At 45.6% G+C, this 13,946-nt stretch overlaps 1 protein-coding gene and 1 non-coding gene across 2 annotated transcripts in view; one reads left to right on the forward strand and one right to left on the reverse strand.

The window, feature by feature from the left end:
- Positions 1-13,946, forward strand: part of LOC144698495 (uncharacterized) — a 47,455-nt gene that overhangs the window by 16,599 nt on the left and 16,910 nt on the right. The window contains 2 exon segments of the mRNA XM_078570434.1: positions 11,166-11,505; positions 11,866-12,093. Of these exon segments, the coding sequence (XP_078426560.1) occupies positions 11,166-11,505; positions 11,866-12,093 (568 nt within the window).
- Positions 100-181, reverse strand: trnas-aga (transfer RNA serine (anticodon AGA)). The gene has a single exon. It is a non-coding gene; the product is annotated as a tRNA-Ser (tRNA).

Below are 13,946 nucleotides of genomic sequence, written 5' to 3' on the forward strand. Positions count from 1 at the left end.
GGAAATAAGAGAACACGGGTGTGTTTGGTTCGTTTTCCCTCGATTCAAACGATAATTAGCTCTGTCTGTGCGCCGATAAAATCCAAAATTAATGAGAAACGTAGTCGGCAGGATTCGAACCTGCGCGGAGTAACCCCAATGGATTTCTAATCCATCGCCTTAACCACTCGGCCACGACTACAGAAGCTGCTCTCATGCTACTATTATTTGTATGAAATCATGCAATCGTTACAGCGGAGAACGCGGTCTTTCTGCCCGTCCTGTCACTGCAATTACCTGATCTTTTCCCCGGAACCCTGCAATTTACACTGTCTCTCCTCGTTCTCCCGACCAAACTGGGAAAGAAAGAGTGAGAATGATCCAACCCAACCAATTACCGCCTCATCAGTCTACTCTCCATCATCAGCAAAGTAATGGAAGGAGTCATCAACAGTGCCATCAAGCGGCACAGACTTAGCAATAACCTGCTCACCGATGCCCAGCTTGGGTTCCGCCAGGGCCACTCAGCTCCTGATTTCAAATATAAACAAAAGAGCTGAACTCCCGAGATGAGTTGAGATCAGCATTTGACCGAGTGTGGCATCAAGGTGCCCGAGCACAACTGGAGTTAATGGGAATCAGGGGGAATCTCTCCGCTTGTTGGAGTCATACCTAGCACAAAGGAAGATCGTTGTTTTTGTTGGAGGTCAGTCATCTTAGCTCCAGGACATCACTGCGGGACTTCCTTAGGGTAGTGTCCTCGGCCCGACCATCTCCAGCAATGAACTTCCATCCATCGTAAGGTCAGAAGTGGCGAAGTTAGCTGATGATTGCACAATGTTCAGCACCATACCCGACTCCTCAGATACTGAAGCAGTCCATGTCCAAATGCAGCAAGATCTGGTCAGCCCAAGCCTGGATATTGCCAAGTGGCAAGTAACATTCGCACCCCACAAGTGTCAGGCAATGACCATCTCCAACACAAGAGAATCCAACCATCGCCCCTTGATGTTCAATGGCATCACCATCACTGAATCCCTCACTATCAACATCCTGGGGGTTCCCATTGACCAGGAACTGAACTGGACTAGCCACATAAATACGGTGGCTACAAGAGCAGGTCAGAGGTTAGGAATCGTGCAACGTGTAACTCACCTCCTGACTCCCAAAATCCTGTCTACCATCTACAAGGCACAAGTTAGGAGTGTGATAGAATACTCCTCACTTGCTTGGATGAGTGCAGCCCCCGCAACACTGAAGAAGCTGGACACCATCCAGGGCAAAGCAGTCCACTTGACTGGCACCACATCCACATTCACTCCCTTCACCACCGATGCACAGAAGCGGCAATGTGTACCATCTACAAGATGCACTGCAGGAATTAACCAAGGCTGCTTAGACAGTAGCGTCCAAACCCACGACCATTACCAGTTAGAAGGACAAGGGCAGCAGATAGATAGGAACACCATCACTTTCAATTCACTCACCATCCTGACTTGAAAATATATCGCCGTTCCTTCACTGCCACTGGGTCAAAATCCTGGACCTCCCTTCCTAAAAGCATAGTGGAAGTACCTACACAACATGGACTGCAGCGGTTCAAGAAGGCAGACCACCTTCCCAAGGGCAATTAGGGATGGACAATAAATGCTGGCCCAGACAGCGAAGCCCACATCATGTGAATGAATAAAAAAACAAGATCCAGGTTTACCTGCAAATTATATTGCCTTGAACTTCTGACCAAAGTAAAACACTGCAAACGTCAGTCCCTGGAGCAAGGCTGACGTATTTGCTCAGGTGTGGAACCAGCTGAAGCTTTTAATATTGGTTTTCTTAACACCGAGTTTCCAAATGGGAATTGTTCAATGGCTTGAAAGCGAAAAAAACAGGGCTAAGGAGAAAGAGAAGGAAATTGTCATTAATTATAAAGCTCTTTGTACAAAACTGACATAGACAGCATGGGTGGAAGGTCCTCTTACTGCGCTGTGCCATTTGATGATGACATTGTTGATCAGTCTGTCTCCAGCATTCCTAATGAGAACAGCCGAATTCCATTTCTTCAAAACAAAGACACAAAGTGCTCCTGCATGACGTCACAGTTTAACATTCCAGACAGCTCCATTGGGATCTTTACAGCGCAGGGTTTATAGAGGCGAGTGGGGTCATATTCGCTTCACATATGATGGAGCTGCGGTTTGAAACCTGGCAAGAGCATTTTCCAAGCTTGTCTATTTGAGTGAGTGAAAGTTCGACAATTTACGTTTGTTGTAAATATGAAAACGACGGTTGGAATCCTGCTGACTAAAGTTTTCACCATTTGTGATTTTAACCAAATTAATTATCAGTTAATTAGAAGGAAACCGATTCAAATATGTCCGTATTTTCTGATTTCCATTCACTTGTCAGCATTCAGGAAACTTGCTTTCGGAAATGGATCAAACACTGAGCCAAGTTGGTGACATCTTGCTTTCTGGGTGTGTGTCTCTCCTTAAGCCTCTCTCACTCTCGATGTATATATGTGTGTCTGTTCCTCTGTGATTGTCAATGTGGTTCAGTTTCCTGAGGGGGTTAAAAAATTTTAACGTCGCAAACTTGATTCACATTAGCTCAGGTTAAAATGTCGATGAGAAAACTATCAGCGTGAAAGATAAAGCAGGAGACTGGCCCTTTCTATGTATATCCTACAACAACAACAACAATTTGTATATATAAAGCACCTTTAACCTGTTGAAATGTCACAAGGAGTTCCCCAGGATCATTATATAACAAAGTGTGACACTGAGCCTCATATTCGGTCAGTTGACTAAAAGCTCGGTCAAAGGGGGAGGCTTTAAGAACTGTCTTAAAGGAGGAAAGTATCGATTTCATGTTCCAGCGAACAGCAATGGTTCTTCTCATTGGTGAAGAAGTCACTTGTGTTCAACCTAAACAGACCATTTGGTCGGAGAAAGTTGTCTCTGGTGAAGGTGATCGGGAATGAAAAAAAAAGTCACAATTTGCCTGCATAATCCAAATCTCAAGCCTTATTGGCAGTTTCCCTGATGTCCAGTGACTCGGGATTGGCGCTTCCATTGGACCAACAGCGAATAGGGTGGAGGGTTTTGGAAATTGAAAGTTTCACATGAGCAGCTTGTGGGACTATTTACTTCACTGTCGATTTCATGTTCCAGCTCACAGCAACCGTTGTTTATCTTGAACCTGAACAGGCAGTTTTGTGGTGAAAGAGATCGGAACTGAAAAGCAATAGGCAAAAGCAGCATACGCCGAATCAAAACAAACTGGTGCAACTTCCCTCGTGGTCAGGATTCAGCGCTCTCACCGCCGCGGCCCGGGTTGGATTCCCGGTCAGGAAATGTCAATTTATTGAATTTGTTGAAACGAGTGTTGATTACTCATTGATTAGAAACGTTAGAAACTCCACCAGAATCAGAGGAGTGAGAGTTTAAGTTTCGCCTCAGATCTGGAAAACATCACACTCGTGAGTGGCAGTGAAGGAAGAGGAGAGGAGAAGGGCTGTTTGCAAAGCACTGACTATAGAAATGTTGGTGTGAGGCAAAATATGGCTGGGAGAAGAACGAATTTTGCTGCCTCCTGTTTGCACTGGCACAGATATCACTCCAGATGGATCAACCAATCACAACTGCTCTTTGAAAGCAGCACGCCCGGCCGAATGGCCCCTTTCTGCGCTGTAACTTTCTATAATTTTATGTTTCCCAACAGTACGGGTCATTCTGCCATTTTCTAACCCACTCGAGCGAGATGTACTTTCTTACCTTGTATTCAGCTCTTTTGAAACCAAAACACGGAGCAAATTCAGCGAGTTTTCTTGTCATTTCCAGCACGAGATTTGTTACGAGACTAAGTGAGCGACACATTAATGTTGCCAATCCTTCCCTGGAGCTCACCGCGTCCAAAGAGCACTGTTATCATCAGCCTGTTATGCACCTTCTTGCAGTACATCTGCTGAACAAATATAAGCTTATCACAGCTCTGCTTTCTTCACATTGAAACCCAGTGTGAAAATCAATTTCAAAGCTGAACAACTGGGAGGAGGGAGACGGTGGATAATCGGCACTGGGCACATTCCTGTAATCAGTATCTGGGAGAACCAGCAAGATGAGATACAGGTGTCTCTTTACCCACGAGTTTTACCCATTCCCACGAACTGGCTGTGTCTGCATCGAGCAGCTAATTGACCTGGGAGCTGGACGGGCAGAGGGAGCTGGAGGCGAGACAGGGACAGAAGCAGGAAGAGATGCGACAATAAAGTGCTTTGAATTTGATGTGTGTCAGTTGCTTTCAGTGATGAAGGTTTCACAGGAGCCGCAGTGATTGGTTGGTCCTTTTTTTTTAAAGCAGCACGATTTAGAAGTAAAAAGATAAAAGCAAATTACTGCAAATCTGAATCAAACACAGGAAATGCTGGAAAAACTCAGCAGCTGGAGGGAGAAACAGGATCAACGTTTCCAGACCGTACGACCCTTAATCAACTTTTTTAAATATTACAGCACCCAACGTGGGGCTCGAACTCACGACCCTGAGTTTAAGAGGCTCATGCTCTACCGAATGAGCTAGCCGTGCATGTTAAAGACTGTTTCGTATCACAACATACATGGATAAACCTGTTGCTTTCCACCTGATACCTCAGCTTGGTCGGAATTTTATAGTGTGGGACGTAATCGGCCTAAAAAAGCCCCAAGGTTGCAATGCATTCCTCTCAATCATGAATCACATCATTCACATCTTCCACTTCTTAGCTGCACCTCCTTCCAAATACTGTGATCCATTTTCCTCAGGATTTTCTTCTGCATTTAATATTTACCTGCTTTGTGTCCTCATTTTGAAATCAGATTCACTTCAGTACCCAACACAATTTGAATTGCAAACCTGACGGACAAACAATGGAAAACAAGTCACCTGTAACACAAATCCCATGGTGCTCATTTTCAGATTCACAACAGTCAGCTTTGCAATAAAATAAAGGAATTTTACAATGAAAAGAATTAGAAAGTTTGTGTGACTTTTATTTGTGCCCCACTCACTCGGGTATTCTGTAAATGCTGCTCGGAGGTTTAGTGACTGGGATATATTGTACCTGTGTTTTCCTGAGCCTGTGCTCGGTGTATTGGGAGGTATGGACCCCGTTGAAGTATCTCTCGTCCCACGGATGGGCAGTTACCCGCTGATTGAAGCTGCAGTCGCCGTTTTCTGCTGGCAGCGGGTGATTGGAGAGTGCGGGGCCGGAATATTGCTGCTTTTCTGCTTTTCCCTGTCTCACTCACTGTGGAGCTGAGGAAGAGAGAATAATTGATGGGTTCGTTTGATTCCAATAATTTCATGAATTTCTAATGGGCTAGATAAAGGTACAGAGTGGGTCCAAATCTTTTCTCATTGTATTTGACAGAAAACGTAATTTTAAAAAGAAGCTGTTTTTGTGGGAGCTCACTGGACAACAGAAGACCTGCCACCGTTTTGGGGATGATATCTTGCAGCCCAAGTACCCAATGACAATCCAGAACTGTGTGGCAATGATTGGTGATGTGGGGGAGAAACAGTAAAAACCTTCACCCTCTGGGTGGTTTTGAATCACCAACCTTTCAGTTAACAGAAAAACACGCTGACCAATTGCGTCATAGACACTTACACAAACCTAACTGACAAGGTATCCCAACCAGGGTGTCAGTGAGTCCAATCTTCAGATTGCCACTACCCAGATAGCTTTCGGGCGCTATCAGTTTTACTCTTCCAAAATAAAGAGTGAGACATTCATTGTGGATACATGGAAACAGTTTGATCCCACCCAATTTAGACACATCCATGTCACCAGGAACCAGCTCTCCTACAACCGGTGCCATTTCCCTTCGAGCCTTTCATTGTCTTGTCTGCTACCAAGTATTCTGATTGTCCCGAAGCCGATATTAGGTTTGAATTCCTGATGTGCCGTAATGAGATTCCTTTCACTGTCTCAGATCAGTTAATTTCACTAAAAACATCAGAGTCAATGTTCCAGCGTCTTAAAGAAGGGAAAGGTGTCTTGACTTTCTCTGGTTCATCCTTCATTCTCATTGGATTCCATTCCTCAAAGGGGATTTTCATTTCCTTCTTGAGCTCCCTGACCACATCTGGCAGCATCTTTGGATTGAGAGGCTTAATTAACATTTCAGATGCAGTGCAGTTCTCATGAAAGGCTACAGACCTGAAATGAAAACGATGACTCTCTCTCCACAGACGCTACAAGGTCTGCTGAGAATTCCAGCATTTTCTGTTTTTATTTCAGGTAACCAGCATGTGCAGTGCTTTTCTTTTCTTTTCCTGATTCGTGAAACATATAAGACCCTGAGCAGTACTTGACAGGGCGGGTTTGGAGAGGATGTTACCTCTTGTGGGAGAATCTAGAACTCGGGATCGCTGTTTAAAAATAAAGGGTCACCCATTTAAAACGGAGATGAGGCGATTTTTTTTCTCTCAGTGGGTCGTGAAACTTATGAACTCTCTTCCTGAAAAGGCTCTGGAGCAGAGTCTTTAAATATTTTTAAGGCAGCGGTGGATATATTCTTGGCAAGCAAGGGGGTGACAGGTTGTCGGAGATAGGTGGGGTACAGATTTCAGGTGACTATCAGATCAGCCATGATCTTATTAAATGGCGGAGCAGGCTTGAGGGGCCGAATGGCCTACTCCTGCTCCTTTTTCTTATGTAGTGCTAAGAATGTGGAACCCATTACCAGTAGATTTCGAGATCATGTCTGAGCTCAAAATGTGTAGGTAAATTCACACTGTAAACAGATTGTTCACCAGCTGGAATTGGAAAGGAATTCACTCTCATCCCATTTACTGACACAGCAACACAGTCTTGCTGGTGGGAGACCATTCAGATACTTCTCGTGTACAAAGGGCTTTATTCAGTTTGCCTATACGTTCACACTCCAACTTTAAAAGTTCAAATGATTTGATCCACAATCAGAGAATTGATACTGGCAAGACATGGTTTAAATGTTCCACGTAAAGGGGGAAAAGTCAGGAGCTCACCCCATCTGCTGAGATAAAAACAAAAAACTACAGATGCTGGAAATCCAAAACAAAAACAGAATTACCTGGAAAAACTCAGCAGGTCTGGCAGCATCGGCAGAGAGGAACAAAGTTGACGTTTCGAGTCCTCATGGCCCTTCAACACAACTGAGTAAAATTAGGAGAGGGGTGAAATATAAGCTGGTTTAAGGTGGGAGGTGGGGGGAGAGAAGTGGGGGTGGGGGGGGTGGTTGTAGGGACAAGCAAGCAGTGATAGGAGCAGATAATGAAAAGATGTCAGAGACAAAAGAACAAAGAGGTGTTGAAGGTGGTGATATTATCTAAAAGAATGTGCTAATTAAGAATGGATGGCAGGACACTCAAGGTACAGCTCTAGTAGGGGGTGGGGTGAAATATGACTAACAGGGCATAAAAGGTATAGATTTAAAAATAATGGAAATAGGTGGGAAAAGAAAAATCTATGTAAATTATTGGAAAAAACAAAAGGGAGGTGGAAGAAACGGAAAGGGGGTGGGGATGGAGGAGGGAGTTCAAGATCTAAAGATGTTGAATTCAATATTCAGTCCGAAAGGCTGTAAAGTACCTTGTCGGAAGATGAGGTGCTGTTCCTCCAGTTTGCATTGAGCTTCACTGGGACTGCACTGAGCTCAGATGTAACTGTAGGATCATTATATCCAGGAGAGAATTGTGGTGGAGCCCTGAGCAATTTAGCCGCTGCATCAATTGATTCAACAATTTTATATCTTGCCCCTATGTCACCCATCGTATTCTGCTCACAAGACATAGGTTTCTGTTCTACAATATGGTTTTTCAATGGCGGAGCGGAGACCCAGGTTTCACTGCGAGACAGAATGTGCCCTATCCTCACTTCAGCAGCTTCCTGCGCGTGCGCATTGCGGAGTGTGCTGGGGCATGCTCATTTCGGTCTGTTTCATGAGCATGCGCAGTGCTGGTCTGTGAGTGAAGCTGCTCAGAGCGAATGAGAGAATGTCGAGCGGAGCAAACTAACAGAGTTAGTGGGTGTGTGAGGAGGAATGGAGCCAGCGGAGTGGGCAAGGAGGCTTCATAAAGACACAGTGCACGCCGAAGACGCCAAATAGCAAGGTACCGGTCTTGTGTTTGCAGAGAACGGGCCGAAAAAGTCTGGATTTCTCCCTTCGCCAGGCCCGGGGTTACGGCCGCCATCTTTATAGGGGGCAATGTGCAGCAGGGCGCATGCGCGGTCATCTCGGTCCAGGTAGCAGGAGGAGAGAACGCTGTGAATTTCTATCCTGGACTGACAGGGATGGATTTTGGAAACTCCTTTTACAGGGGGATTAGAAGGGGAGGATTTACACACAGCAAACTCAAACCAAGAGAAATGTTTGGCCTTTCTGAATTTCTGTTCGGGACTGACTGATGGATTTTGTGAACTCTATTTCCAGGATGTTAGAAGAGGAGGGGAAACTTGAGGGAGATGAGAAACCAAAACCAAACATCATGTCAAAATCTGAAAGTCACTTGATTCATCAGGGCCTGAATATCATCAGCCTTTGAATGTAAGCACTGAGTTCCAGGTCATTACCAGTCACTGGGTAAAAAAAATCTCTTCCTGGCATCCCCCATGCCCAAAATCTTGAAACTCTGTCCCTTAATCCTTTCATAATCAGCTAATGGGAACAGTTTTTATTTAACTACCTTTCATAATCCTGTACACCTCTATCAAATCTCCCCTCAATCTCCTTTACTCCAAGGAGAACAACCCCAGTTTCTCGAACCTCATCTTACAGATAAAACCCCTCATCTCTCGAACCATTCTGGCTAATCTCCTCTATACTCTCACATCCTTCACAATGTGTGGTGATCAGTGGTTTGCACAGACCCAGATGTTCTGTATTCGTGTCTGTGACATCATCACATATCGACAGTTACACAGTGACATCATCACACATCGACAATTACACGGTGACATCACCCCGCTCCCCGGGTATTTCCTCAACTGGGAGATTTTTCTCTGACTCCAGTGCTTCTGATATCTTTCCAGCTGCAGGCTCCAGCAGGAGATTTTAAAGTTGAAAACTGAAACTGTTTCAGAGTTGACTATTTTTCACCATCCACCTACAATTTAGAGCATTTAGTTCTAAGCTTTGTATCTGTGAGAGGCTCCATGGCTCTGGGGCTGGTGTAACTCCTTTACTGTGGATCTGAATCCATGTTCATCCATTGATCTGTTTCACCTCTGCCCTCCCTGATCACTTCTCTGCCATTTTTTAACTTCCCCTGTCTCTAATAATGGATGTATTTGAGTTATGTTTAGTATTTTACTGTTACTTCTGTCGATTGTGTCTAAATGAAGTCTCCACCATTGCCCACCATCCTGACCATGTGCTGCTGGCTTCCCAGCTTTATCTTCCCACAGTCTCTTTCATAGTCAGGAATTGCTTTTCCTGACCTAGTCCATTTCTATTCCACTTCTGAGCTTATATTGACCATCAAATTCTGCACCATTTTTACTCCCAGGGAGGAGGCGATGGTGTAATGGTATTGTCACTGGACGAGTAATCCAGAAACCCAGGGCAATATCCTGGGGACCTGGATTCAAATCCCGTCATGGCAGATGGTGCAATTCCAATTCCATGAAAAAAATCTAGAATCAAAAGTCTAATGATGACCAATGATGATTGTCATAAAAACCTATCTGGTTCACTAATGCCCTTTAGGGAAGGAAATCTGCCGTCCTTGGTCTTGCCTACTTGTGACTCCATACCACAGCAGTGGTTGACTCTTAACTGCCCTCTGAATGCTGGCCTGAGTGATGCCCACATGAATTTAGAAAAATCATTCTGCACACCTTGAAATGTTAACTCTGTCTCTCTCCACAGATACCAGCATCTATTGTGATCCCCAGTTGCCTGTGGGGAAGATGATGTTTGACCTTGAACCGCTGCAGTCCGTGTGGTGAAGATGATCCCACAATGATGTTAGGTAAGGAGTTACAGGTTATTCACTCAGTGATGATGAAGGAACAGTGGTATTTGTCCAAATCAACAACAACAATTTGGATTTATATGGCATTTTTAATGTAAGACAATGTTCCAAGCATTTCACAGAACGGTTAAAAGCAAGGTTTGACACAGCCAAATAAGGAGATATTAGGGCAGGTGACCAAACGTTTGGTCAAAGAGGTAGGTTTTAAGCAGTGTCTTAAAGGTGAAAAATCAAGTCGAGAGGAAGAGAGGTTTGGGGAGAAAATTCCAGAGCTTGGGGCCATGGAAACTGACAGAATGCTCAGCAGGTCTGAACGAAAGGAGCACAAACATCTCAGAGGGTTGTGAGGCTGGATTACAGAGATAGGGAGGGGCGAGATCAACATGGAATTTCAAAAAGCGGATGAGAATTTTAAAATGTAGGTGCTTCTTATCCTAGATCCTTTGTAGGTCAGTGAGCACAGGGGTGATAGGTGAACAAGACTTGGTGCGAGTAAGCACACAGGCAGCAGAGTTTTGGATGACCTCAAGGTTACAGGGAGGTTGAAAGCGGGAGGCTGACCGGGAGTGCGTCAGACAGGTCAGGACGGTGTGTGACTTGGAGGGGAACTTGGAGGCGATGATGCTCACATACACTTGCTACCCTGGTCCTTCTGGGGGTGGAGGTTGAGGGATTGGAAGATTCTGTCAAAGTTCTGCTTATGTTATAGATATAAACAATCCATCTCCTTTGCCTCCTGCGCTACCTACCTCTTTTTCTTTCTCTCTCTCTCTCACTCTCTCTTTCCATAGAGGCCAGTGTCTATCCAGACTGGGTGGCAGGTTCCACTTCCTGAAGGCCATGAGCGAACCAGTGAGGTTTTTTCAAATATCCACCAGCTTTCATGGTCACTTATCCCTAGTGCCGGCCCCACAAATGACCAGATTCATTCAGCTCAATATCACAACCTGCCTTTGTGTTTTTGTGGGTTTCTCTCTCACTCTCTTTTCTGTTTAAAATCAATTTCACAGGGGATTAGAAGGGGAGGATTTGCAGTCGGGAAACTGAAACCCAAACATCACATCAGGATCTGACTGCGCCGTCCAATTTATCGTAAACTGAATATCTTTGGATTTTGAACATGGAAGGAAAAAGCACCGTTCACAGTGGGGAGAAACCGTACACACGTGTTCTGTGTGTGGACGAGGCTTCAGCCGATCACCTGGCCTGGCAGGACATAAATGCAGTCATAGCGATGAGAAACCGTGGAAATGTTGGGACTGTGGGAAGGGATTCACTTACCCATCTGACCTGGAAACTCATCGACGCAGTCACACTGGGGAGAGACCGTTCACCTGCTCCGAGTGTGGGAAGGGATTCACTCAGTTACACCACCTCCTGACACATCAGCGAGTTCACACTGAGGAGAGACCGTTCACCTGCTCCGAGTGTGGGAAGGGATTCACTCAGTTACACCACCTCCTGACACATCAGCGAATTCACACTGGGGAGAGGCCGTTCAACTGCTCTGAGTGTGGTAAGGGATTCATTAGTGTATTTAACCTGCTGAGACACCAACAAACTCACACTGGGGAAAGACCCTTCACCTGCTCAGAGTGTAGAAAGAGATTCACTCAGTTATCCAGCCTGCTGAGACACCAGCAAATTCACCCTGGGGAGAGGCCATTCACCTGCTCCGAGTGTGGTAAGGGATTCATTGATCCATCCATCCTGCTGAAACACCAGCGGGTTCACACTGGAGAGAGACCTTTTAAATGGCCAGACTGCGGGAAGTGCTCCAAAAGTTCCGGGAACCTGATGCCCCATCAACGTGTTCACACTGACGAGGGACTGTTCAGGTGCTCTCACTGTGAGACTGGGTTCAGATGGTCGTCTGACCTTACGGTACACCAGAGAATTCACACTGGGGAGAGGCCGTTCACCTGCTCTGAATGTGAGAAGGGCTTCACTCAGTTACACCACCTCCTGACACACCAGCGAATTCACACTGGGGAGAGGCCATTCACCTGCTCTGAGTGTGAGAAGTGCTTCACTCAGTTACACCACCTCCTGACACACCAGCGAATTCACACTGGGGAGAGGCCGTTCAACTGCTCTGAGTGTGGGAAGGGATTCATTAGTGTATCTAACCTGCTGAGACACCAACACGTTCACAAGTAACGACAGTGATTGGAATTTGCTGATAATCACATCCAGGACTGAACTATAATCATTGGGGTCGGTTTCTGTTGATCTTCATAAACCCCAGTCCAGCTATAGGGTGCCATTTGTATTTTTGAAGTGCTGGTGTTAAATACAATGTATTGAGTCCTTTTAGTACCCTTAACACAAGTTATTTCCTTTTGAAGGACTCTGCCTCTCCCCTGTCACCTCCATCCTCACCTCCAACAACAAGTGTGAGGAGCTCATGGAGCTTCTTTGTCACTGAGGTTGAGACAATCCGATCAGCTGCCTCTGCTGCTTCCCTCCCTTCCACTAGCCCACCGGGACAAAGATCTGTCCTCTCCGGACAGGGGTGAATTGCATAGAATTTGCATCAGGAAGTGAATAAAATAGGTGCATTTCAGGGGGAAATGGATAGCTCTAGGAGAAAAAGGGAATAGATGATTACATTGGTAGATTTAGCTGAGAAAAAATGGAAGGAGGCTCGAGTGGAGCGTAAACACCAGCATGGACTGATTGGGCTGAATGGCCTGGTTCTCTGCTGTATATCCTGTGAACTCCTGTGCAATCTAGTCTAAATCCATGGTATTATTTGTCTGGAAGCAGCATGGCATTAAACTGAAAACTAAAATCAAACCTTACCAGGCCATTGTCCTGACCACCCTGCTGTATGGAGCAGAATCCTGGGTCTGCTCTTGGAGCTACATCGAAGCTCTGGAACACTTCCAGCAAAGACACCCGAGGTCCATCCTGAGAATTAGATGGCAGGACAAAAATCACAAATAACGAGGTTCTCCATCACGCTGGGTTCAACAGCTTGGAGACCACCCTCCAGAAAATTCAGCTCCAATGGCCAGGCCATGTTTCCCACATGGACAATCACAGAATTCCCAAGCTGATCTTCCATGGGGAACTGTCTCAGGGCAAACAACATCAAGGTGGTCAGCACAACCGATACAAGGACACCCTAAAAAAGAGCCTTGCAAACTCCTGCATGGCAGACCGTCTCTCCTCAGAAAACACTACAGTCGACCAGCCGAGTTCTGGTCACTACATTATAGGAAGGATGTGATAGCACTGGAGAGGGTGCAGAGGAGATTTACCAGGATACTGCCCGGGCTGGAGGGTCTGAGCTATGAGGAAATATTGGGTAGGCTGGGGTTGTTTTCCCTAGAGCAGCGAAGGGGACCTGATAGAGGTGTATAAGATTATGAGGGGCATAGTTGGGTGGATAGGAAGGCATTTTTTCCATTAGTCGAGGGGTCAATAACCGGGGCATAGATTTAAGGTAAGAGGTAGAAGGCTAAGAGGGGAGTTCAGGAGAATTGTTTTCTCACCCAGAGGATGGTGGGAGTCTAGAACTCACTGCCTGAAAGGGTGTAAATGATTTGGGTGGTTGAGTCAGAAACTCTTGTAACATTTTAGAAGTATTTAAATATTCACTTGCATTGCCTTAGCCTCCAGGGCTATGGGCCAAGCGCTGGATAATGGGATTAGTGAAGTCAGAACTTTGTGAGCAGCGTGGACACAATGGGCCGAATGGCCTTCTCCTGTGCTCTATGAGTGTATATTTGGAGGCAAGCACTGAAATTTGATTCAGCGTGTTTTGAGGACCTTCTACACCAAACTCAACATCCGACGTGCCCACAGGAAGGTCAGAGGTGACACAGCTGCAGAAGTTAACCCAAGCACCACCAACAACAATATGAACGGTCAGTTCTGTGGACGTCCATGTCGAACCCACACCGAACTCTTCAGTCAGGAGAGGACCCACAGGAAATGATTAAATCATTTACAGTTTTTGCTCTCGA

The sequence above is a fragment of the Cetorhinus maximus genome, chromosome 23 (assembly GCF_964194155.1).
Source record: "Cetorhinus maximus chromosome 23, sCetMax3.hap1.1, whole genome shotgun sequence".
NCBI lineage: Eukaryota > Metazoa > Chordata > Chondrichthyes > Lamniformes > Cetorhinidae > Cetorhinus > Cetorhinus maximus.